The sequence below is a fragment of the Musca domestica genome, unplaced genomic scaffold, assembly GCF_030504385.1.
Source record: "Musca domestica strain aabys unplaced genomic scaffold, Musca_domestica.polishedcontigs.V.1.1 9, whole genome shotgun sequence".
NCBI classification, from domain to species: Eukaryota; Metazoa; Arthropoda; class Insecta; order Diptera; family Muscidae; genus Musca; species Musca domestica.
The window spans coordinates 17064692-17092617 of NW_026712435.1; the positions used below are offsets into that span (position 1 = coordinate 17064692).

A 27926-nucleotide genomic window follows, 5' to 3' on the forward strand; every position below is an offset into this window, starting at 1 on the left:
CACACCAGACCTTGGGTTAATAAAAGAATTGTGATGTGTGTAATTTGAAGAGAACCGGATGCTTTTCTTCGGAATGTGCAAAATTTAAGACGATTAAGACATCTATAAATAAGAGGTTGCGAATAATTGTTAATCATAACTTTTAACTATTTATTGGGGAGGTTCTGAGCCTATAAATTCCAAATTAACATCAGATCTCTGATTAAGAAAAATATTTAGATATACCATGTTTGAAAAGATTCGCCGACTTGTTTTGCATATTGCAAACCCGGAACATTTATCGAAGAGGTACCAAAAAAATTTGAATTATATAATCTCTTATAAAATGCGAAATGAGCATCAGATTTTCTTCAAATTTCATGTACCCCAATATGTTTTACTAACACACGTTCGGGTGTGAGAATGATAGATATCGGGGTAGTGGGATACCTGAAATTTAAAGAAAAATTTTGAAACTTTATGGGGGAGGTACGAGGAGTATTAGACCGATAAATCCTACCTTCACACAATGTCTTGTTTTAATAAAAAATGTTTGAAATTTGTGAAATCACGCTCTTATTTCATATATTTTCAGAGTTTTAATTATTCCAAATGATGACACTTGGTGGGTAGGTAATTAATAGAGTTGGCCGATAATGCCCATTTTCAAACCCAACCTGGCACTGATTCGACTATTGGGTCGTATCAAACTGGCAAAGTTTGAATCAAATTGGATGGCCTCTTCTTGTTCTATTAGCTAAATTATTTTTTTTGAAAATTTTGACCTTTTGAGGGGTGTAGGTGGTACCAGACGGAGTGGACCGATATTGTCCATCTCCGAACTCAATCTAAGTTTGATAACAATATTACAATGTACTGAGTTTGAACTAAATCGGATACTCTAATCGGATACTAAAGTCGGGCTACGCTACCAGTATCAAAAGGGTAACGAGCGATGGTACGAGACACAAAAGATTTATTCGCATTTAAATGCTAGAGTGCTCTAACGATATTGCATTTCAAAAATGTTCCCGAAAAAAATTGAATTTTTATACCATCAGCCTTATCGAAATAACGGTTTTAGCCCCTTGGTCTCTTTCGACATAATCCGTTTCAGGACATTTTGAGTCGATCTAGCGATGTTCGTCCGTCTGTCTGTCTGTCTGGTGCGCACTAAAACTCTCGAAGGGAGTATCCGAGTTGATCCAAAGTTGGTACATCGTAATGTCAAACTAAGATCGAGTTCGGAGATGGGCAATATCGGTCCACTCCTTCTTGTACCTCCACCCCAAGGGAGAGGCACAGAAAGAGAAAGGATATTTTGTTAAAACTTTGCAAATCCTTATATTTGCTCAGTCGCCCACAAAGGGTCAAAATTTTGTCCGATTGTCTTCAAATTACACACATCACAATATTTTTATTAATCCAAGGTCTGGTGTGTAGATGGAATATAACGTTCGACTCGTATTGATACCTCTCCAACAAAGGGTCAAAATTTTGAATATCCATGAAGCTCATAAAACGCGAAATTAACATCCGATTTTATTCAGACTTGATAATCTCAATATTTCCATCAACATACGGTCTGTTAAAAGGATAGTACAGATCGGACCATTTATTGGTACCTCCCCCACAAAGGGTCAAAGTTTTGAATAAACAAAACGATCATAAAATCCGAAATAAACATTAGGTTCTCTTTAAATTACACACATCACAAACTTTTTATTAGCCCAAGGTCTGGTGTGAAGATAGAATATATCGGTCCACTCCTTCTGGTCAAAATTTTGAGAATCCATAAGGCTCATCAAACGCAAAACTAACATCCGATTCCATGCGGACTTGGTAGATCTCAATATTCCCATCAATACAAGAATTGTTATAAAGACGGTAGAGATCGGACCATTTCTTCTGGTAGCTCCCGCACAAAGGGTTCAAGATTCAAGAAAAACAAAATGCTCAAAAGAAAGCGATATAAGCATACAACTCTCTTCAAATTTCACACATCCAAATATTTTTTGTAACGCAAGATCTCTTATGAATATGACATGTATCTGCGAACCCCTTCTGGTACATCACCTACAAAGGGCCAAAATTTCCAATATTTATATTCGGCATTTTATACAATTCGGCGATTCTATACAACTTGTTATATCTAAACATTTCCCTTAGGCAGGTATAGGATATGAATATGAAATTAATCGGAATTTATGATTTCGCATAAAAATGTTTGATTTCATTCAAATTTGGCACATACCAATATTTTGATCTGCATTAGATTTCGATATTTTCCAAAAATGTGCACATATCTCATATAAAGTATAGGAAGTAGTCGCTATAGTCCAAATCTGGAACGTTGTACTATTTATATCAGTCTTATCCAACTGCTTCGGAACCTCCTCCCATAAAAGGTAAACAGTGTGAATAATCGTATGGGGTATATATCTGTAGGCAAGACCGACTGATACTATTTAACTTGTTTTACTTTTAATTTAAGCGTAACATTTTCGACCAAAACAATCACAGTATTAATATGTTTCCCATATCTTCAGAAAAATAATATGTTTCCCATATCTTTAGAGATAATAGAAACTATCATTAAATATAAAGTTACTGTGGGATTCCCTTCATATTGCCGAAGATACTACTACATGCACGGATTCCGAAGAATCTTAATCCAAAAATTTCCAAAAGTAGTCCCGGACATTATTCACCGGAATTGTTTCAAATTGGTATTTGAAGTTCGAAATGGGTACTACAGCCTAAGACAGAGAATTGTCTAAGCAGGTCCACGCCTTCGTATAGCCGATATTCGGTATTTTGATGATTTTAGCGTCATTATTCACCGGAATTGTTTCAAATGTGGCATTTGAAGTTCGTAATGGATACTACAGCCTATGACAGAAAATTGTCTGTGCAGGTCCAGGTCTTCGCATAGGTCTCATATATCAGTACCTCCCTATATTCGGTATTTTGACGATTTTAGGTACAATACTCATCGAAATTGTTTGAGATGTCGTACTTGAAGTTCGTAATGGATGCTACAGCCTGTGACAGAAAATTGTCTATGCAAGTCCAGGTCTTCGTATAGCTCCGATATAACGGTACCTCCCAATATTCGGTATTTTGATGATTTTAGCGTCGTTATTCACCGGAATTGTGTCAAATAGCGTATTTAGTGCAGGTCCAGGTCTTCGCATAGGCCTCATATATCAGTACCTCCCTATATTCGGTATTTTGACGATTTTAGGTAAAATACTCATCGAAATTATTTGAGATGTCGTATTTGAAGTTCGTAATGGATGCTACAGCCTGTGACAGAAAATTGTCTATGCAAGTCCAGGTCTTCGTATAGCTCCGATATAACGGTACCTCCCAATATTCGGTATTTTGATGATTTTAGCGTCGTTATTCACCGGAATTGTGTCAAATAGCGTATTTAGTGCAGGTCCAGGTCTTCGCATAGGCCTCATATATCAGTACCTCCCTATATTCGGTATTTTGACGATTTTAGGTAAAATACTCATCGAAATTATTTGAGATGTCGTATTTGAAGTTCGTAATGAATGCTACAGCCTGTGACAGAAAATTGTCTATGCAAGTCCAGGTCTTCGTATAGCTCTGATATAACGGTACCTCCCAATATTCGGTATTTTGATGATTTTAGCGTCGTTATTCACCGGAATTGTGTCAAATAGCGTATTTAGTGCAGGTCCAGGTCTTCGCATAGGCCTCATATATCAGTACCTCCCTATATTCGGTATTTTGACGATTTTAGGTAAAATACTCATCGAAATTATTTGAGATGTCGTATTTGAAGTTCGTAATGGATGCTACAGCCTGTGACAGAAAATTGTCTATGCAAGTCCAGGTCTTCGTATAGCTCCGATATAACGGTACCTCCCAATATTCGGTATTTTGATGATTTTAGCGTCGTTATTCACCGGAATTGTTTCAAATACCGTATTTAGAGTTCATAATGGATGCTACAGCCTGTGACAGAAAATTGTCTATGCAGGTCCAGGTCTTTGTATAGCTCCGATATAACGTAAGCTCCCTATATACGGTATTTTGATAATTTAGCTATATTATTCACTGTTTATTCAAGTTTCGAATTTGAATATGGTAATGGCTTATGACAAACAAAGCCTATGTAGGTTCACGTCGTATAAACCCCAATATAGCGGCTATATTCGGTATTTTTAATATTTGAACAGAATTTTTAACGGATTTTATTTTTTGAAAAATTCCAAATTCGTTCCAAATTGCGAAGGGTTATCAAAGTTCGGCCCGGCCGAACTCACTGCTTTTTAAGTTGTTTTAACTTTACTTTCATAATCTGATGAATTTTCTACGTAATTATTTTTGTGCTGCCAAGTGTAATTATAATATGGGAAACAAATCTCCGTTTTGAGGACGAAAGGATATGTGTTAATAGTGAGGGTAAATATCTGCTTTCAAACTGATTCATACTTTCTAACGTTTTAGAGGAGTTTAAGAACTTTATGCATCACGGAAGAATATAAAAACAATATCCGCCAAGGCTACAAAAATTCGATTTCTAAGTTTTTACTGGTTTCTGAATCTAATGAATGAATGAATGTCGTGTCAATCTAAAATTTTTGTGTGTATTCTCATATAAAAAGATATGTCCTTGTAATTAATATTAAAGATATCTGCCCTGCTGTGCATGTTGGGTAAAAAGTACTGTTCATGCATGGGAAAATGATAAAACACTTACCTAATGCCGCCGACAAAAATCCGATTCGGTATTAGTGTACCATATTTTGGGGCTGAAAGCGGGGCTTCAATAGCCGCCGGCGCTGCTCCAACGGGCGCTGCCATTTTTTGCATAGGCTGTGGCTGAAGTTTGAAATTTGTTATGGGCAGAATTTTGAAAGTGTTTCTGGGTAACTGGGGGGTCAAGAAGAAAATCTATTCGACGGGCACAGCTAACCAATGTAGCTGCAAATAATAAGTTAATATGGTATCGGCAAACAGCAGCTGCTGTTGGTGGTGGTGTTGATAGTTATGTTGATGGGCGATTTGTAATTAGCTAATTTATTGCCTGTCGTTGATTTTCCTTTTGTTTGGCTTTCTTTTAAAACTCAATTGCTCACAATTAAATTTCTATTAAAAAAATTAGGTATTGCTTTGTTTGATTTTTCTGCGATTTTTTTTGGTTGATAAACGTAATAAGCTTTTGGTTTGAAATATTTTGAATTTTTTTTATTTTCACTTTTTCTTTCAATTTGAAGCTAAGCTTGGCTTTCAAGGATAATGTCAGTTAATGGCTGTTGTTTAAAAAAAGAAAAGAAATTTAAACACAATTGAAATTAGTTAATCTAAAAAAGAAGACAGAGTGTGTATCACTCCATATTCTTTATATTTATATTATATATTTATTTTTGTAAATTGAATTTTTCTTTCTTTAAAAGTTTCAATTTGTTCAATTCTTCATTTACACTTGGTAGCGCCTAAAAGTAGGTTTGATTTTTTTCTCCCTCTCTCCTTTTAATTTTGTTTTATGATTTGTATTATTCACTCAATTTGGTAAAAAAATATATATATATGTATATTAAATTTAAAATTGACATGCTTCTTTTTCGCTTAGTTTCACCACTAGCTTTTTGTCACCAAAAATTGTTTTTTCTAAAACTTCATTATATTTTAAGCACTATTTCGAAAAACACATTTTGTTGGTATTTTTATAAAGCATTGAATAGATATTTTCGTTGTTCTTCTGACTTTTTCTACAACATTTGTCACACACACACACGGCAAGAATTTCTATTTTTTGATTTGTCTGGTCGTCGTCACACAATTCAATACAATTTTTTATATTTACTGAGTGGCAGGCTGTAGACTTTTTTCTTGTTCTTCTTCGTTTAAAAGTTGGCGACAGTTTTAGTTCCTCTCGTTTCTAGAAGAAAGCAACAGCAATCGAAGACAGCTGCGGTACTACTAATTGCGGTGTTCTTTTTAAAAATCCCACCGATGCTAGCTGAATAGCTGAGATTCGGGGAATGATGCTGTTCTGAATGCACGTTAAGTGTTATTTTTGGTTTTTAGAATGAAACAGAAAAATATATTAAAAAAAAAACACAGACACAAGATAAAATAGCAGCATCAATGCACAGTGTCGAAAATGTAAATTTTCACAAAAAAAAAAAAAATTATATAAAAAAATATCGCAGAGGAAAGGTTCATTGAAAAATTTTTTAGAAAAGTTAATCGAAGAGGACTTTTCCTATAGAAAAGTTCCTCGAAAAAGACTCTGCCTATAGCAAAGTTCGTCGAAGATGACTTCCTATAGAAAAGTTCATCGAAGGGGACTTTTCCCATAGAAAAATTCATCGAAGAAGACTATTCCTATAGAAAAGTTAATCGAAGAAGACTTTTCCTATAGAAAAGTTCCTCGAAGAGGACTTTCGCTATAAAAAAGTTCCTTGAAGAGGACTTTTCCTATAGAAAAGTTCCACGAAGAGGACTTTTCCTATAGAAAAGTTCCACAAAGAGGACTTTTCCTATAGAAATGTTCCTCGAAGAGGACTTTTCCTATAGAAATGTTCCTCGAAGAGGACTTTCGCTATAAAAAAGTTCCTTGAAGAGGACTTTTCCTATAGAAAAGTTCCACGAAGAGGACTTTTCCTATAGGAAAGGTCCTCGAAGATGACGAAAATGAGAAAAGTTCATCGGAGAGGACTTTTCCTATAGAAAAGTTTCTCGAAGAGGACTTTCGCTATAGATAAGTTTCTCAAAGAGGACTTTCGCTGTAGAAAAGTTTCTCGAAGAGGACTTTCGCTATAGAAAAGTTTCTCGAAGAGGACTTTTCCTATAGAAAAGGTCCTCGAAAATGACGAAAATGAGAAAAGTTCATCGAAGAGGACTTTTCCTATAGAAAAGTTCCTCGAAGAGGACTTTCGCTATAGAAAAGTTTCTCGAAGAGGACTTTTCCTATAGAAAAGGTCCTCGAAGATGACGAAAATGAGAAAAGTTCATCGAAGTGGTCTTGTCCTACAGAAAAGTTCCTCGAAGAGGTTATTTCCTATAGAAAATTTCATCGAAGAGGACTTTCACTATAGAAAATTTTCTCGAAGAGGACTTTCGCTACAGAAAAGTTTCTCGAAAAGGACTTTCGCTATAGAAAAGTTTCTCGGAGACGGCTTTCATCGACGAGAACTTTTCCTATAGAAAAGTTCATCGACGAGAACTTTGCCAATAGAAAAGTTCACGAAGGAAAACTTTTTCTATAGAAAAATTCACGGACGAGAACTCTTCCTATAGAAAAGATGACTTGAAAAGTTTTGGAGTTTGGATTAATTTGATGTATGAATTAAAACACCTGTTTCGACACACTGTACAGTAACAATAATTTAAAAAAAAGAACATTGTTTGTTAGGTGGCACAATATAAAAGCGGCTATTTTCTTAGCATGTATTAAGTTAGTGAATAATGTTATTCGAAAACAAATAAGCTGAACGAAAAAGAACAACAACAGCAAAATATATGTTCAGGAATTTGTTCGTCGCAGTTGTTGGTAAAAGAAAATGCTGCTGATGCTGTTTTTTGTCGCACTGATTTCGTTTCGTTGTTTTTTTTTTTTTTTTTTTTTGTTTCTTTTCCTCCTTATTTTTCGCTTTATACTAGAGAGTGGAAATTTAAGTGATGAAATTATTTAGAAATTGCACAGGAACTGTGTCTGGTGCGTCCAAGCGTCCGTGTATTAATCCTTAATATGAATAATTTTGGTATTAAAAAAAAATTGTGTCTTTCATTTCATAGTTATTTTGAAATTTTCTCTCTCTTAATTCTTAATATAGTGCGGAGGTTTCTTTGTTTGTACGTTTCTCTTTTCGTTGTCTATCTTTTAGTACCCCAATCGTAGGGATATTTCTTGTTTTATATGTTTGTTTCTTGGTATGTTCGTCGATTATTGAAATGTCGTTGTTTTTTTTGTGATTTTTTTCTGTTTTCCTTCTTCTTCTTCTTCAGTCGTTCCGGCAGCGGCTGCAGCGTCTTTTGCGTTCTGTAAGTACATTAAAATGACAAAAACACTAAGTAAATATACCATGAAATAGAAAAAAAAAACAAAACGAAAATATTTAAGTATATATGCAGATATATTTCTATGGCGATGCTCCTATATACCTATATACAAGCAGACACAATAAGAATGAGTGAAACACAGCCACAGCTGGCTATGATATCTAAATCTGCCTATGTATTTAGAAAATATTTCAAATTACATCAAGCATTTTAATAACACGAAAGCAAAGAAACCAAAAAAAAAAAAAAATCCGTAGAAAGTGTGCCAGAAAAAAGAACAAGCTGATTTAATTAAATTTCTATCCTTTGTGTAAATAAGTGGCATAATATCCAGATAAATCACCGAACACAACAAAAACAACAGGAACATCATGAAAATAAATTTAATATACTGTTCCTCCCAATAGCTTAAGCTAAGATTATACACGTGTTTCAATCGAAAACCCAAAAGGCCTAGATGTAGGCAACACTTGTTTGTTTTTCATTAGCCTAAAGGTATGCTGCATCAAAAGCGATTAACCTGTCTTTTTTTTCGAATCAATCTAACAAAACGAATTTAAATAGCGTATGCCTGGGATGCAACAATGATTGTATTCATCAAGTTATGTTTTGTCTGTAAACAATTTAGAGTCGAAAATATTAAAGGATTAACATAAAATGAAAAAGGACAGATTTTTGAGAAGTACATATTCCGGCCAAATTATATTATAAATTCAACTTTTTTTTATACCCTCCACCATACTATGGAGGGTATATTAATTTTGTCATTCCGTTTGTAACTCCTCGAAATACTCATGTCAGACCCAACAAAGTATATATATTCTTGATCAGCGTAAAATTCTAAGACGATTTAGCCGGTACCCCCAGATATTCAGTATTTTGATGATTTTAGCGACATTATTTACCGAAATTGTTTCAAATTTGGTATTCATCATAAGTCAAAAAATGAGCCATGTAGGTCCACGTCTTCGTATAGCCCCCATATAACGGCACCTCCGGATATTCTGTATTTTGATGATTTTAACGACATTATTCACCGGAATTGTTTCAAATTAGGTATTTGAAGTTCGTAATGGATACTACATCCTAAGTCAAAAAAATGAGTCTTTATATAGCCCCCATATAACGGTACCTCCGATAATCGGTATTTTGATGATTTTAGCGACATTATTTAACGGTATCGTTCCAAATTTGGTATTGGAAGGTGGCATAAAACAGAAAATGGGCCATGTAGGTCCACGTCTTCGTATAGCCCCCATATACCGTAACCCCCGATATTCGGTTTTTTTATGATTTTAGCTACATTATAATAAGATTTTTCTTCAAGTTTCCCATTTAAATATTGTAATAACTTATGACAAAAGTTGCCTATGCAGGTCCACGTCATCGTATAGGCATTCGGTATTTTTAAGATTTTAACAGATTTTTTTTTTTTTTTTTTTGAAAATTGCCAAATTTGTACCAAATGCTGGAGGGTATTAAAAGTTCGGCCAGAAGTTACAGATTTTTTAATAGTTTTTTTTTTTTTCTTTTTTTTTTGTTTTGTAAATATTTTTTTTTTTTTAATACAAGCTAATTACAACGCTAAAAAATAGAGTGAAAAACAACGATTTGAAATGCAGAAAGGTAGTAAACCAGAGACAAGTTAAAGTTACTTCAATTTATGTCAATTCCAAAAACGAAACACGAATTCAAAATTTATCGCTAAATAAAAACATAATTTAAAAATTAAAAAATTCTTTAGAAAATATTAAAACACTTAAATCTCCATCCAAAAAGAGTTTCAGCATTAGGAATTATTCGAATTTTCTGAAAAATTATATGTACTAAGCCTAAATGGAATCGAATATTAATTTCGCGTTTTATGAGCTTCATGGATATTCAAAATTGTGACCCCTTTTGTGGGGGAGGTACCAGAAGGAGTGGACCGATATATTCCATCTTCACACCAGAGTAGAAATAGTGGGATGTGTGAAATATGAAGAAAACCGGATGCTTATTTTGGATTTTATGATCGATTTGGTTATTCAAAAGGTTTACCCTTTGTGGGGGAGTTACCAGAAGGAATGGTGCGATCTCTACCATCTTTATAACATATCTTGTGTTGATAGAAATATTGAGATGTGCCAAATCTGAATGGAATCGGATGTTAATTTCGCGTTTTATGGCAGATCTTGTGTTTCTTGTGAGCTGCATGGCAGATCTTGTCTTAGTAGAAATAATAGGATGTATGAAATGTGAAGAGAATCTGATGCTTATTTTATGATCGTTTTGATTATTCAATTATTCCTTTGTGAGGGAGGTACCAGAAGGAATGGTCCGATCTCTAGTACCTTTAGACAAGATCTTATGTTAATGAACATATTGAGATGTACGATGTATCCGGATGTTAATTTCGCGTTTTATAAGCTTCATGGATATTCAAAATTGTGACCCCTTTTGTGGGGTAGATACCGGAAGGAGTGGACCGATTTATTCCATCTTTACACCAGACCTTGGTTTAATAAAAAATTGATATGTGTAATGTGAAAACAATCGGACTCTTATAAGAGTTATTCAAAATTTGGACCATTTGAGGTGGAGGTGCTATGACACCGAATACTGCAGGCTCTGTCGGCACGAGGAGGAAACCGAGACAGTAGAGCATTTACTGTGTCACTGTCCAACTCTCTTTGAAGTCAGAGCGAGGCTACTGGGTAAGCAAATTCTGCTCAATTCTTTCCTCTTTCTCAGAAACTGAATCAGCAGTTATGTCCGTCCGTCCGTCCGTCCCTCTGTCTGGCCGGTGCGCACGATAACTCTCGAAGGGTGTATCCGACTTAGTCCAAACTTGGTACATCGTAATATTTTTGTCAAGCTTAGATCGAGTTCGGAGATGGGCAATATCCGTCCACTCCATCTGGTACTTCCCCCACAAAACGTCGAAATTTTCAAAACATATATTTTTTGCACAGTAAGTGAAAGAATAATCCGATTTTGGTCCAACTCTGCACATCCTAAAATTTGCGTCAGGTGTGAAAATGGACAATATCCGTCCACTCCATCAAGTACCTCCCTCACAAATGGTCAACATTTTGAATAATTACAACTCTCATAAAATGTGATGTAAGAATTCGATTGTCTTCAAATTTCACACATCCCAATATTTATATTAACCCAAGGTCTGGTGTTAATATATCGGTCCACTCCTGCTGGTACCTCCCACACAAATGGTCGAAATTCACAAAAAAAATAAATATTTTTTTGCACAGAATGAAAAACGATAATCCCATTTTGCTACAACTTTGCATATTCTAATATTTGCGTCAGTGCTGGGTCTGATGCGAAAGTTGAAAATATCGGTCCGCTCCTTCTGGTACCTCCCTCACACAAACGCTCAAAATTTTGAATGTCCATGAAGCTCATAAAAAAACGAAATCAACATCCGATTCCATTTCAGACATGGTACATCTAAAATATTTCCATCAAAACAAGATCTGTTATAAAGATGGTAGTGATTGGACGATTTCTTTTGCTACCTGCTCCACATAGGGTACAAAATTTAAGAAAAAAGGTCAATGAAAGCGTAATAAGAAGCCAACTCTTTTCAATCCAACTCCATAAATTGCTAAACAACTCAGCGATTCTTTACAACTTGTTATATCTAAATACATGTCTACTCTCACCAGAATCCTAAGATGAATATGCGATTTAAGATTTCCCATTAATTGGATATAAATGTTCGAAGTTCTTATATATTCATAATAATATTTATATCATATATCCGATAGGAAATGGACAATATTGACCCATTCTTTCAAAACCCACTCCATAGGGGGTCAAGAGTTTGAAAATTCATAACAAAAGTCAAAGTATTTTTAAATAATCGAATATTGGCTGAGGGTATACATCTGTCGTTTGTTGTTTGTTCTTGTTTGTTGCAAATTTCGATTTTTTATAGTATTCAGGTTTTTTATTTTCCTGGCATAGGACCATTCATGGCTTGGGGCCACTGTGCAATGGTCTAGTAAAATAACGCACTGGAAGTCCTGTGTAACATTTGCCAAAATGGCCACGAAATGCATTCTCAACCCTCTTAAAATTTAGATATATGACCATTTAAAAAAAAAAAAAAAATTACAACAAGTAAAAAAGCTGTAAGTTCGGCCGGACCGAACTTTTAATACCCTCCACCATTTGGTACAAATTTGGCAATTTCCAAAAAATAAAACCCGTTAAAAATTCTGTTAAAATCTTAAAAATATCGAATGCGTATACGACGACGTGGACCTGTCATAAATTATTACAATATTTAAATGCGAAACTTGAAGAAAAATCTGTTTATAATGTAGCTAAAATCGTCAAAATACCGAATATGGGGGGTACCGTTATATGGGGGCTATACGAAGACGTGGACTTGCACAGACAATTTTCTGGCATGGGCTGAAGTATCCATTACGAACTTCACATACGAAATTTGAAACAATCCCTGTTAATAACGTCGCTAAAATCATTAAAATATCGAATATCGGGGGGTACCGTTATATGGGGGCTATATGAAGACGTCGACCTACATGGCTCATTCTTTGACTTTGGATGAAGTATCCATTACGAACTTCAAATACCAAATTTGAAACGATTCCGGTAAACAATGTCGCTAAAATCATCAAAATACCGAATATCGGGGGGTACCGTTATATGGGGGCTATATGAAGACGTGGACCTGCACAGATAATTTTCTGTCTTAGGCTGTAGCATCCATTACAAACTTCAAATGCCAAATTTGAAATAATTCCGGTGAATAATGTCGCTAAAATCATCAAAATACCGAATATCGGGAGGTACCGTTATATGGGGGCTATATGATAACTTGGACCTACATGGCCCATTTACGAACTTAACCTGCCTACTGGAAAAAAATACATGTGTGCAAAACTTTAGCCTTCTATCTCAATTTGTTCGAAAGTTAGCGTGATTACAACAGACAGACAGACGGACAGACAGACAGACAGACAGACAGACACACAGACAGACAGACGGACATGGCTAAATCGTCTTAGAATTTTACGCTGATCAAGAATATATATACTTTGTTGGGTCTGACATGAATATTTCGAGGAGTTACAAACGGAATGACAAAATTAATATACCCTCCATAGTATGGTGGAGGGTATAAAAATGTAGACAAAATGTAAGTGGCATAGCCTACAATGACTTAAATCTAATTTTCTCCTAAAACTATGCTTTCAATTTAGTTTGATTGAGTTTCAACTAAAATTGATTAAAACTTCAAACTATTACTGCACAATTTATTGTTATATCGTTCCAATTACGATTTGAAATTATAATTGAAATTTCTGTTTATGACTAAATTAATGAAATGTAAATAGGATTAGAATATTTAGTCTAAGCACAAAATGGAAAACAAAATGATTGAAATTGATGCAAAATTGAAATGGGTTTGATTATTTGAACAAATGTTGATACGACATTGGAGTGGGTAAACCTTACAAACAAAGTAAAATAGGCGGCAGGAATGCATGTATTTATTAAAGAAAAAACGTTGCCTTACAAGTTGATCCAGTCTAATATTTTATGCATAAATATGTGCAAACATATGCTTGTCCTTATGAAACTATCAATTGAAGTGTGAAATTGATATAAAAATATTTTTAATATTTTAGAGAAAAAATTTGGCAAACTAAAAAAAAACAAAAAAAACTTGTTGAAATCCCAGCTCAACGAATTTTCATGGAAGAACTAACAAGGTAACCTTGTGCAGTTATATGTTTACCTTCGACAACGTCTCATTACCAATACACACAAATCAATGACATTCAATTTGTTTACACAGACATTTAAATAAAAATAAGTAATGAAACTAATTATTACTGATTTATTCTCGGAGATATACAGGGTGAGATAAGAAAAACTGCAACAAAGCCAAACGCCATAATTTTTAATTTTTTTTTAATTTTATTGAATGAAAGCAAAAAATGTCGAAAATAGCATCAAATTTTAGAATAAGTATAATAATGTTCGAATTGGTCACCTTTGTCGCAATATTTATATCATATGTATTTAGGTCCGATACGAAATGGCCAATATTGGCCCATTCCTTCGGAACCTACTGCATATGGGGTTAAACATTTCAATAATCTTAACACAAGCCAAAATATTTTTAATAATCGAACATTGGCTGAGGGTATACATCTGTCGGCAAATTCGACCGATACTTTTTTACTTGTTAAAAATTTATTGAATGAAAGCAAAAATGTCGGAAATAGCATCAAATTTTAGAATAAGTTTAGATTTGTTCGAAGTGGTCACCTTTGTCGCAATATTTATATCATATTTATTCAGGTCCTCAAGCACTTGCTTGAGGTCATCGACACTTTGGTATTTTTTTTTTTATTGCCAACCTTGCTTTCCAAAATACTCCAGACACAATAGTCCAACGGATTAATATCCGGAGATTTTGGTGGCCATTGTGCGCTGGAAATGAAGCGAGGAGCCACAGTTTGTAACCATTCTTGGGTGGCGCGTGCTGAGTCCTGTTGGAATGTCCAAGGTCTGCGGCCAAAATGTTTGCGTGCCCAAGGCTTTAATACACCCTGCAGAATATTTTCGCGATAATATTCGGCATTTATTCTGATGCCACCATCGGCTGTTATGGCGTCCCACACCATCACCATGGCCGGCGCTTGAGTTCTGGTGGCCAACCGATGGTGCACATTTTCAGCTGACCTCTTTGGCAACTAAACACGATCAAACTGCTGGACAACGAATATTTTCTCATCGAAGAAATCCAAATTCGGCAGTTCACCACGTTCGGCCAAGCGAAACAACTCTTTAGCGCTTTTGAGTCTATTTTCTTTCTGTTGCAGTGTAAGTTCTGGCACATTTTGGAACTTCAATGGCTTTACCCCGAGCTCATTTTTCAATATTTGCCGAATAGAATATTGCGATATGTTCAGCTCACGTGTCATTTTTCGGTCACTGCGACGTTGGTTTCGATCAAGTTGCTTCTTTACTTTTCGAACCCTTTCCGCTGATGTTGCTGTTTTCGTCCGTCCACTTCTTTCACGTCGGGCTACGCTACCAGTATCACGGTAACGAGCGTTGGTGAAGCTACTAAATTTGGTATCTGTGTTTGAAATTTGGTTGTGGTTTGGAATTGCATCCGATATTTGTGCGAAAAACACTAAATTTGGTACTGGGTGTGTATCCTTGAAATATGAAGGTCGTGTTGGAAATGTGCATCATTGTTGTATGAAATGTATTCAATGATAATGTATTTGGTATTGGGTGAAGGGCTGGAATCGTCAAATTTAATATTGAGGTCTCTGTTGGTATGTAGAATTGTGATATGGAGAAGGGATCGGATATGTGTACTATAATTGTAGGAAAAGTGCTAAAATGTACTAACTTTTTATCAGTGTTGATGTCGGGGATTTGATTTTGGTTGAAGCGATAGAGCTGCAATCCTAAAATTTAACATTGAATTGGTATCGGTTGGTATCTGGAATTAAGATATGTAGGTGTTGTGTTTGGAAATGTATACCATAATTGTGGGAGAAGTGCTAAAATGTCCTAGATTTGGTATTGGGTGAAAGAACAGAGCTAATATCCTGAAATTTGATATAAATGTCACAATTGGTGTATGTGGTTAAGATATTGAGGTGGTTTTGGAAATGTGTACTGTAGTTGTTCGAGAAGTACTAAATGGTACTAAGTCTGACATTGGGTGAAGGGATATGGCTGGAATCCTAAAATTTGATATTGGGGTCTCTGTAGTTGTCTGTGGTTGAGCTGGTTTTGGATATGCGCACTATAATTGTTCGAAAAGTACTAAATGGTACCAAAATTGGTATTAGGCAATCTCGAAATTTCGTATTAAGGTCTCCGTTGGTACTTGTTATTGGGTGAAGTGACAGGGATAAAATTAACAAGTTAAAAAGCGGTAAGTTCGGCCGGGCCGAACTTTGAATACCCTCCACCATTTGGAATGAATTTGGAAATTTTCAAAAACTAAAATCCTTAAAAAATTCTATTAAAATTTTAAAAATACCGAATATACCCGTTATATTGAGGTCTATACGACTAGGACCTACATAGGCATTGTTTGTCATAAGCCATTACCATATTCAAATTCGAAACTTAAAATAAATGGTGAAATCATCAAAATATCGTTTATAGGGTGGTACCGATATATCGGAGCTGTGTGAAGACCTGGACCAGCATAGACAATTTTCCGTCATAGGCTGTAGAATCCATTACGAACTTCAAATACGACATCTCAAACAATTTCTGTGGTTATTGTACCTAAACTCGTCAAAATACCGAATATAGGGAGGTACTGATATATGGGTCTTATACGAAGACCTGAAGCTGCATAGACAATTTTCTGTCATAGGCTATACTGTCCATTACGAACTCTAAATACGTAATTTGAAAGAATTCATGTTAATAATGTCGCTAAAATAATCAAAATACCGAATATAGGAGGTATCGTTATATGGGGGCAATACGAAGTCGTGGACCTGCACAGACAATTTTCTGTCTTAGGCTGTAGTATCCATTACGAACTTGAAATACCAAAGATGAAATAATTCCGGTTAATAATGTCGCTAAAAGCAGCAAAATGCCGAATATCCGGAGGTACTGTTATATGGGGGCAATACGAAGTCGTGGACCTGCACAGACAATTTTCTGTCTTAGGCTGTAGTATCCATTTCGAACCCTAAATACGTAATTTGAAACAATTCTGGTTAATAACGTCGTTAAAAGCATCAAAATACCGAATATCCGGAGGTACTGTTATATGGGGGCTATACGAAGTCGTGAACCTATATGGCCATTTACGAACTTAACCTGCCTACTGGTTAAATAAACATATGTGCAAAATTTTCGCCTTCTATCTTAATTCGTTCGAAAGATAGCGTGATTACAACAGACAGACAGACAGACGGACAGACACATAGTCAGACAGACAGACAGTCATCGCTAAATCGACCTAGAATTTTACGCTGATCAAGAATATATATACTTCGTTGGGTCTGACATGAGTATTTCGAGGAGTTATAAACAGAATGACAACGTTAATATACCCTGCATAGTATGGTGGAGGGTATAAAAACTTGAAATAACTCAGCACCGTTTGGATATCCAAAAATAAAACAGAAACTCAAAGTTCCATTATATGTCAATACATTATTCGCTAAAAAAATTATTTTGAATGGAGGTAACTTTTACTAAGGAACCGACCTCGTTCACGCATACGTCACAATAACGTCGAATGATGTTAAGTCATTTCAGCCAGACTGTATTTCCCAAAAAGAAAAGAACAAAAAACGCTATCAACACTAATGTCATGGCCTATAAGCTTTTCACTTTTGTGTCGCTAAGAAGAAAGAAAATATTTGAATATTCATTACTGAAATCTGTGTGTGTGTGTGTGTGTGTTTTTGATGTTGATATACTCAATATTTTGCTCTGCTACCCTCTGGCAATGTTTTTTCTCATTTTTTTTTTCAAACAAACCCACACATATTAATTTAGAGGGATTATTTGTTTTTTCTCTCTGTGACTTATTTCTGTTTTAAATTGTTTAAGTAATTCTTTATGTGAATCTCCTTTGATGCTGTTGACATTTTGCTTTTTAGATACAATCACAGCGGTACACTGAAAATTACAACAAAAAATGTTTGTCGTATGATTTTTGGCTTCATACTTCTAACATCTTTATGACTTGTACAGGGTGAAATGAAAAAACTGCAAGCAACTTCAGACTGCTGTCATTTCAAAGCCACCGGTCCGACAGCTGTTAAAATTATTCCAGTGACAGCTCATTATATTGTTTACAAGCGTACAAAAGCATTTTGGTGAGAATTTTCCAGAAAACAAGTCATTCGTGATGGAATTCAAGCGTGATAGTGTGATGGTGTGGGCCGCCATAACAGCCGATGGTCGCTCTGGCATCAGAATAAATGCCGAATATTATCGCGAAAATATTCTGGACGGTGTTTTTGGACACGCAAACATTTTGGCCGCAGACCTTGGACATTCCAACAGGACTCAGCATCTGTAACCAAGAATGGTTACAAAATGAGGTTCCTCACAATGGCCACCAAAATCTGCGGATATTTTGAAAAGCAAGGTTGGCACTAAAAAATACCAAAGTGTCTATCACCTCAAGCAAGCGCTTCGCCGGAAATGGGCCAAAATACCGCAGAACAACATTCGGGCAGCGTGTGACGCTTTCATTGGCCGTTTGAAGGCCATAATACGTGCCAAAGGTAACCAATTCAAACAAATCTAAACTTATTCTAAAATTTGATGCTATTTCCGATTGTTTATATACAATATGATACGGTCAACACGTGCCTAGTCGAAATAACGGTTTTATACCCTAGATCTATTTGAACCAAATCCGTTTCAGAACATTTGGAGTCGATCTAGCCGTTGTATGTCCGTCCGGCCGTCTGTCTGAATGGCTGGTGCGCACGATAACTCTGGAAGGGAGTATCCGATTTGGTTCAAACTGGGTATATCGTAATATTTTTGTCAAACTTAGATCGAGTTCGGAGATGGGCAATATCGGTCCACTCCTTCTGGTACCTCCCCCACAAAAGGAAGAAATTTTCAAAAAATATATTTTTTGCACAGAAAGAGGAAGGATAATCCGATTTTGGTCCAACTTTGCAAATCCTATATATATATATATATATATATATATATATATATATATATATATATATATATATCACCTCTTTTCGACACTTTTAGAAAATCTCAGATTAAGATTCCTCGGAATCCGTGCATTTTAGGCATATGGTGTCTTCGCCAATATGCAGATAAATATACGAGAAATATTTTGGTAGAAAAATTTAACCCTCAAGCGAGTCAACGAAGCGGCAAGTCAAAATTTTCTACAAAATTATTTGTGATAAAATTCTGCTATAGGTCCTGGAAGACATGGAGAGTCTAAATCTTATCTAAAGGCCAGGAAGTTAACAGGAACTGTACTTTGTGTGAATTTGTGCAAAAATCTCCAGTAAAGCATCGTTGTAGAAGAATGACATCAAAGACAAAAATACTCTTCATCAAGTTTTGCTATTAGTCACCAAACTAATTAAATCTCTATTTACAATCTATACTAAAGATTTTTTGCATTAGAAATCCCAAAAAAAAAAAAAAAAATATTTTCAAATTTTTTTGACTACAAATACATTTGAAATGTAATTAACAAAAACAAGTTAAAAAGCAGTAAGTACGGCCGGGCCGAACTTTGAATACACTCCACCATTTGGAACGAATTTAAAAATTTTCAAGGAAAAAAATCCTTGAAAAATTCTGTTACAATATTCTGTCACAGTCTGTAGCATCCATTACGAACTTCAAATACGACATCTCAAACAATTTCGGTGGGTATTGCACCTAAACTCGTCAAAATACCGAATATAGGGAGGTACTGGTATACTGGGGTTACTGGGGCCTATACGAAGACCTGGACCTGCATGGACAATTTTCTGTCATAGGCTGTAGTATCCATTACGAACTTCAAATACCAAATTTTAAACAATTCCGGTTAATAATGTCGCTAAAATCATCAAAATACCGAATATCGGGAGGTACCGTTATATGGGGGCTCTATGAAAACGTGGACCTACATGGCCCATTTACGAACTTTACTTGCCTACTGGAAAAGTAAACATGTGTGCAAAATTTTAGCCTTCTATCTCAATTCGTTCGAAATACAGCGTGATTACAACAGACAGACAGACAGAAATCCATTAAAAATTCTGTTTAAATCTTAAATATAGCGAATATCGTAAGGTGACGATATATTGGGGTGATATACAATACTGTGGACCTATACATACAAATCTACGTTTGGGGGTAAAGAACTTATTGTGTGGAATTTCAGACAATTGAAATTGAAAAATGTGGCTAAAATCATGAAAATACTGAATATCGGGGGGTACCGTTATATGGGGGCTATACGATATCGTGGACCTATATAGACATTTATCTTGCAGGGGGTAAAGTGCTCACATAGAACTTCTTATGTAGAATTTCAGACAACTCTGTTGAAAAATGTGGGTAAAATCATCAAACTACCGAATATCGAGGCATACCGTTACATGGGAGCTATACGATATCGTGGATCGATATAGTCCATCTACGAACTTGACCTGCCTGCAGACAAAAAACAGATCTGTGCAAAATTTTATCTTCCTATCTTTATTCGTTTTGACTGTAGCGACGTCTTAGAATTTTACGCTGATCAAGAATATATACTTTGTTGGGTCTAGAATTATTATTTCGATGAGTTACAAACGGAATGACGAACTTAATATACCCTCCATTCTATGTATGGTGGAGGGTATAAAAAAATGGAAATATTTTTCGAGGATTTCTATGGAAACTTTGATGAAAAAAGAAATTTCCATCCCCTTGAAATACTCTTTCTGTAGAAATCAAGACAAAGTCCGCAGTATTTTATGTACAGCTCTGAAATAATCTAAAATATTTGGTATTGTTCCCAGGAAGATTGGTATTGAAAATTTGACTTGTGATTTTTGCCTTCTGATTTTCCATATTTGGAAGTTTTCAGCCAAACTCAATCAAATGCATTTCAACTTTGCAATTCAATAGAGTTGAGTTTTATTTAACTACGAAGTTATTTGGAAACTATCACTAAATTACTGATCTACCATCGTACCGTCGGTGCCTACATTTTTAAGGTACGGATATTCTACGGATAAATATGTTCCAAGTCTCATTTCCGTTTGTTCCGCAGATTTACAAATGTAGTTTAAAATTTGTTTGTTTATCATTATCTGAAATACCTTGACACACAATTGGATGGCAATGCAAGAATATTGTTGTCTTAATGTCTGTATTTAGTTTTCTTGGCTCGCTTTTAGGCGCAATAATTTTTTTTTTTTTTGTCAGTCATACTTTTAGGCAGAGCATGACACAGTTTTTGTAAAATATAACAACAAAGAGCGATAAACAAAAACTAATTAATGCTGGATGGAGAACAAAAATGAGGCTGGCTATTGGCACAGAAGCAATTTGGATAGATTTGAAATTAAAAGACAACTGTTGTCATAAAATGGGACTTTTTCGAATCTTGGCAAAGGATACTTTAATTCATTGAAGAGAAATAAAAAGCATTATGCCGAAGGTATAGAATTATAGACCTTAATTTATTTATACAGAATCACTGGTAAAGAAGTGGAAATAAATTTTAATTTGGGGTTGGCAACACTTTTCGAGTAATGCCACAGTCATATGTAAGGCAGAGCTCGGAACGAGTTTTACTCTCTACTCGAAGTCAAGCGGTAGTACTTCTGTGAGAAAAGCAAAAGAAATCCACTTTGCTCTACTTCCTACCTTCAGACATATGGCTACAGAGACTATATATAACATTTGATGGGGCCAAAACGTGTCTCAGCGAAATAATGATTTTAGAAATTTGGTCTCTTAGGACCAAATTCGTTTTATGACATTTGGAATCAATATAGGGGTGTCCATCCGTCCGTCTGATAACTCTCGAAGGGAGCATCGAAATACTATTGTCAAACCTAGACTGAGTTCGGATATGGTCTATATCGATCCACTCCTTCTTCTACCTCCACCACAAAAGGTCATAGAAAATACATTACGTCTTAGAACAAGAGTTCTGTCCAAATTTGGAAATCCCAATATTTTTGCCAGTGCTAGATCAGGTGCAAAAATAGGCAATATCGACCCACTCCATCATGTACCTCCCCTACAACGGGTCAAAATTTTGAATAACCATGAAGCTCATAAAAGGCGAAATGGACACCCGATGCCTTTCGAACACGGCACATCCAAATATATTTGCTAACACAAGATAAGGTGTAAAGATGGAATATTTCGGACCACTCCTTCCAGTACCTCCCCCCACAAAGGCGTCACAATTTTGAATAACCAAAATGATCATAAAATGCGAAATTAGTATCCGTTTCTATTCAAATTTACCATATACCAATATTTCTACTAACACAAGATCTAGTGTGAAGATGGACTGTGTCGAACCACTCCTTCTGGTACCTCCCCCACCACTGATCAAAATTTTGACTATTTTTATGTCTCAAAAATTTATATTCAATTTTATGCGAAATCATAAATTCCATATTCATCTCAGGTTTCTGTTGTACAGTATCGCTGACTTGTTTCCCAAGTTATGACAGATAAAAGTATTGGAAATTGTGACCCTTTGTTTGTGAGGTACCAGAAGGGTTTCGCAGATATATATCATCTTCACAACAGATCTTGTATTAGCAATGATATTTGTATGTGTGAAATTTTAGGAGATGCTTATTTCGCTTTCTTTGAACTTTTTGTTTTTTAAAATCTTGAACCATATGGACCAGAAGAAAGGGTCCGATAACAGAACTTGTGCTCATGGAAATGTTGGATTGTGCCAAGTCTGAATGGAATCGGATGTTTATTTTGCGTTTTATGTGCCCCACGGATATTCAAAATTTTCACCCTTCATGGGAGAGGTATCAGAAGGAGTGGGCCGATACATCCCATCTTCACAGCAGATCTAGTGTTAGTAGCAATAATGGGATGTGTGAAATATGGATATTTTTTTTTTTTTTTTGGATTTTATGAAAGTTTTGGTTATTCAAAACTATGTCCCTTTGTGTGGGAGGTACCAGAAGGAATAGTCTGATATCTACCATCTTTATACCAGATCTTGTGCTGATAGAAACATTGAGATGTGTGAAATGTGAAGATAACCGGATGCTTATTTCGGATTTTATGATCGTTTAGTTTATTTAAAGCTTTGATCCTTTGTGAGGGGACAGATATTGTGTTGATGGAAACATTGAGGTGTGTCAAGCCTGAATGGAATCGGATGTTAATTTCGCGTTTTATAAGCTTTATGACTATTCAGAATGCTGACCCTTTGTGAGGGAGGTACCAGAAGGAGTGGGCCGATATACTCCATCTTCACACCAGACCTTGGGTTAATAAAAGTATTGTGATGTGTGCAATTTCAAGACAATCAGACTCTTACATCACATTTTATACGAGCTATAATTATTCGAAATGTTGACCCTTTGTAGGAGAGGTACATGACGGAGTTAACCGATATTGTCCATTTTCGCACCTAACCTAGAACTGATTTGCAGGTTGAAGCAAAATCTGATTATCCTTTCTCTGTCTGTGCAGTAAATTATTTTCTTTGAAAATTTCGACCTTTTGTGGGAGACGTGCCAGAAGGAGTGGGTTGATATTACCCATCTTCGAACCCGATCTAAGTTTGGTAATAATATTACGATATTCCATCTGTGGACCAAATCAAATACTCCTTTCGAGAGGTATCGTGCGCGCCACCAAGCCAGCCAGACAGACGGACATCGCTAGATCGACTTCAAATGTCATGAAATAGATTTGGTACAAAGAGACCTAGGGTCTAAAACTGTAATTTTCATGAAGCACATTTTGGTCGTATCAAATGATATATACCCTCTCTGGCCATATGACTGAGGGTATAATAAATAACTCAGTTTTGGTAACAACAATGCATCTGGAAAATATCGTTAGGATCCTCGACATACCTAAGACCCCAAGGTACTACATTAGGCCACAACAAGTAAAAAAGCAGTAAGTTCGGCCGGGTCGAACTTTGAATACCCTCCACCATTTAAAACGAATTTGAAAATTTTCGAAAAAGATAACATTCGCCAAAAATTTTAAAAATACCGAATATAGCCGTCACAAGCAATGTTTGTCACAAGCAATGACCATATTCAAATTCGAAACTTGAATAAACGGTGAATAATGTATAGGGGAGGTACCGTTATATAGGAGCTATACGAAGACCTGGACCTGTATAGACAATTTTTCTGTCTTAGGCTGTAGTATACATTACGAACTTCAAATACAAAATTTTAAAGAATTCCGGAGAAAGAAAACGTGATTGCAATAGACAGATGGACATGGCTAAATCATCTTAGAATTTTACGCTGATCAAGAATATATATACTTTGTTGGATCTGAGATCATTATTTCGATTCGAAAAAATACGAAAATTACTTAAATTTAATGTCTCTCGGAAAATTTAATTTTTTTAAGCCATACTATTGCCATTAATATTCGTCATTTGCCTAAAAAGTAAAGCTTCCATTTGAGCTTCAATTTCCATCACAGGCAACGAGAAAAAAATAAGGAAAATTTTAATTTGCATATCCACCCACCCACAATACACCTTGGAAATAATGCTTATTTCAGCTACCTTAGGTCATCTTTATCAAATGCACAATATCTGTATTAACGACCCTCCATTTTATAATTAGCAATTTCACACCACCACCTCCTCCTTTCCCACAACAACATTTAGCAATCGCATCAGCAACAGCTTTAAACACACAAAAGCGAAGAAGAAAAAAACAGAACGAAATAATGATCAGTCAAGTTTAACAAAAGCAAAAGTGTTTCACAAAATTTTTTTTTCGAATTTATTATTTTAAACTTGTGAGCGACAATATTAATGTCATGTCTAAATGCCCAGAATGGGTGGCGTAGCCGCTACCCCTTATTCGAAAATATGGAGAGCCAAAAAAAAAAAAAAAAAAAAGACAAATTTATTTTTTTTCGTATTTTACCCCGCATTAGCCAAATAGTCGGTAGCAGGCAATAAAAGCAAAGACGGCAGAATTTGTAGCAGAATTGGACCTAAAAATATCTTCACCACGAAATATAGAAACACCGAAGGAGAGATACAAATGGGGGGGGGGCATACCACAGCATATCAAACATGACTGCACTGCACGTGGTGGTGTGTGCGACGATGAGGACGTGTGAGGTGTATTGGACGAATGAAAAAAAAAACAAGGCAACAATTTTCCAACTGTCTATCTGCCACCATTCAGTCTGTGTGTGTCTCGAGTCAACAACGACGCGGAGTGTCGTCCATTGTCGCAAGCAGGCCGGGAGGCAACTAATACTACATGTGTCTGTATGTATGGTTAGAATGTGTGTTTTTCTGGTATATAAACAACAAGTTTGTGGTATTTAATGTACACACCTACATTTACACACACCACCAGCAGCACACAGTGGGGGAAAATACCGATATCATGCAAAAAAATACTGATGTTTAGGTATTATAGTACGATTTGAAATAAATTCCCAAACATGAGGTTTGGTGTTTTGGAAATTCGCACTAGAACTGTACGAAAGGTATTAAAAGGTACAAAGTATGGTACTCTTTGCATTTGACAAATCAGTGAAATTTGGAATGAGGATCACTGATAGAGAATCAGAGATAGAGTAATGGATGTACCATTTTCGCACCACATGTGTATGAAAAGTCTAAAGGGTGAGATGAAAATAGTGTAACCAACTTCAGACTGCTGTCATATCTAAGCCACACGTCCGACAGCTGTTAAAATCATTCCATTGACTGGTCATTATATTGTTTACAAGCGTACAAAAGCATTTTGGTGAGAATATCGCAGAAAACAAGTTATTCGTGATGGAATTCAAGCGTGAAAGGGTAATTTCTTTATATTTGGCCGGAAAACCACAAGTGGCTATGGTTAGAGGACTCCAGAATTTAAATTTGCATAAACCATTTGTGTGTTTGTACCATCGCTCGTTACCGTGATACTGGCAGAGTAGTCCGACGTCAAGGAAGTGGGCGGAAGAAAACAGCAACATCAGTAGAAATGGTACGAAAAGTAAAGAAGCGACTTGATCGAAACCCGCGTCGCAGTGGCCAAAAAATGGTTCGTGAGCTGAACACATCGCAATATTCCATTCGGTAAATATTGAAAAATGAGCTCGGGGTAAAACCATTGAAATTCCAAAAAGTACAAGAACTTACACCACAACTAAAAGAAAATGGACTCAAATGAGCTAAAGAGTTGCTTAGCTTGACCGAAAGTGGTGACCTGACGAATTTGGTTTCTTCCGATGAGAAAACATTCGTTGTCCAGCTGTTTGTAAACAAACAAAATGATCGTGTTTACTTGCCAATGAGGTCAGCTGAAAATGTCCACCTTCGATTGGCCACCAGAACTCAAGCGTCGGCCATGGTGATGGTGTGGGCCGCCATAACAGCCGATGTTCGTTCTCCGCTCGTATTAATTGACCGTGGCATCAGAATAAATACCGAATTTTATCGCGAAAATATTCTGGAGGGTGAATTAAAGCCTTGCAAAGATTTTGGCCGCAGACCTTGGACATTCCAAAAGGACTCAGCACCACCGCACCCAGCACGCGCCGCCCATGAATGGTTACAAAATGAGGTTCCTCGCTTCAGTTCCAGCGCACAATGTCCATCAAAATCTACGGATACCAATCCGTTGGACTATTGTGTCTGGAGTATTTTGGAAAGCAAGGTTGGCACTAAAAAACACCAAAGTGTCGATCACCTCAAGCAAGCGCTTCGCCGGGAATGGACCAAAGTAACGCAGAGAAACATTCGGGCAGCGTGTGACGATTTCATTGGTCGCTTGAAGGCCATAATTCGCGCCAAAGGTGACCAATTCGAACGAATCTAAACTTATTCTAAAATTTGATGCTATTTCCGACATTTTTTTGCCTTCATGCAATAAAATTAAAAAAAATGTTAAAGGTATGGCCCTTGACTTTGTTGCAGTTTTTTTTATCTCACCATGTACATTTAGTACCATTTTGTATCATGCGAACGGTTAGAGCTAACAACTTGAAATTTGAAATGAGAATCAAGGTTGAGGAGTAGAGCCAATGTAAGGAGGTAGTTTTGGAATTGTGTACTCTTATATACGAAAAGTACTAAACGTAAAAGTACTAACGATTTCTTTTGGATTGTATGATGAAGGTTGTTAGGGAAATATGTACTAATATGTGCTAAATGGTACTAAATTTAGTACAAATTGGAATTATGGTGAACCGAGAGAACTGGAATTCTGAAATTTGGAAATAAGGTTTCTATGGGATAGTAAACTGAGGTATGAAGGTAGTTTTGGAAATTTGGAGTGCAGGATTGGGGTATGTAGGAAGTTGTGGAGATCCGTACTTATGCGTACTACATTTAGTACAATTTGAATTTGTGAGAACCTATAGAGCTGGAATCCTGAAATTTGATACAGACGTCTCTCTTGGTATGTGGAACTGAAATATGGGGCGATTTTGGAAATGTGTACTATAATTGTACGAAATGTACTAAATAGTACTAGATTTGGTATTTGACGAAGGAATAGATCTAAGATCCCGAAATGTGATACAGATGCCTATTGTTAAGATATGAAGGTGGTTTTTGAAATGTGTACTATAAATGTACGAGAAGTTCTAAGTGGTACTGAATGGGGTGTGGAGTAAAGGGATTGAGATAAAATTCTGAAATTTGTTATATAGATTACTGATGGTATCTGGTGTTGAGGTATGAAGGTGTTTCCGGAAATGTGTCCTTTAACTGTACAAAATGTAGTAAATAGTACTGAATTTGATATTGGGTGAAGAGACAGAGCTGGAATCCCACAAATTGACATTGAGGTCTCAGGAGTTAAGATATGGTGGTAGTTTTAAAAATGTGCACCATAATTGTTCGAAAAGTAGGTAATAGTACTAAATTTGGCATTGATTGAAGGAAAAGAACTGAAATCCTGAAATTTGATATAGATGTCCCTCTTGGTGTCTGTATTTAAGATATGGAGATGGTTTTGGAAATGCGTCCAATATTTGTACGAAAAGTAATAAATGGTACTAGTTATGGAATTGGATGAAGGGATAGGCCAAATTTGATTTTGTGGTTTCTGTTAGTATCTGAAAATGAGATATGGAGGTTGTTTTGGAAATGTGTGCTATAATAGTACGAAAAGTACTTAATGGTACTAAATTTGGTCTTGATTGAACGGACAGAGATACAATTCTGGCATTTGATATTT

At 35.8% G+C, this 27926-nt stretch overlaps 1 protein-coding gene across 7 annotated transcripts in view; it reads right to left on the reverse strand.

Annotated features, from left to right (window-relative positions):
• The window catches only part of LOC101897560 (protein boule), a 222018-nt gene that overhangs the window by 60159 nt on the left and 133933 nt on the right, over nucleotides 1–27926 (reverse strand). For 4 of the 7 annotated variants that reach the window (XM_020035171.2, XM_059131776.1, XM_005178823.4 and 1 more), the window contains exon 2: nucleotides 4718–5270. In XM_020035171.2, the coding sequence (XP_019890730.1) occupies nucleotides 4718–4830 (113 nt within the window). In that variant the 5' untranslated portion in view covers nucleotides 4831–5270. Of the gene's footprint in view, nucleotides 1–4717; nucleotides 5271–5824; nucleotides 6007–7822; nucleotides 8006–27926 lie in introns of those variants that run through there. The other 3 variants (XM_011292330.3, XM_059131774.1, XM_005178820.4) reach the window with 3 other exon arrangements.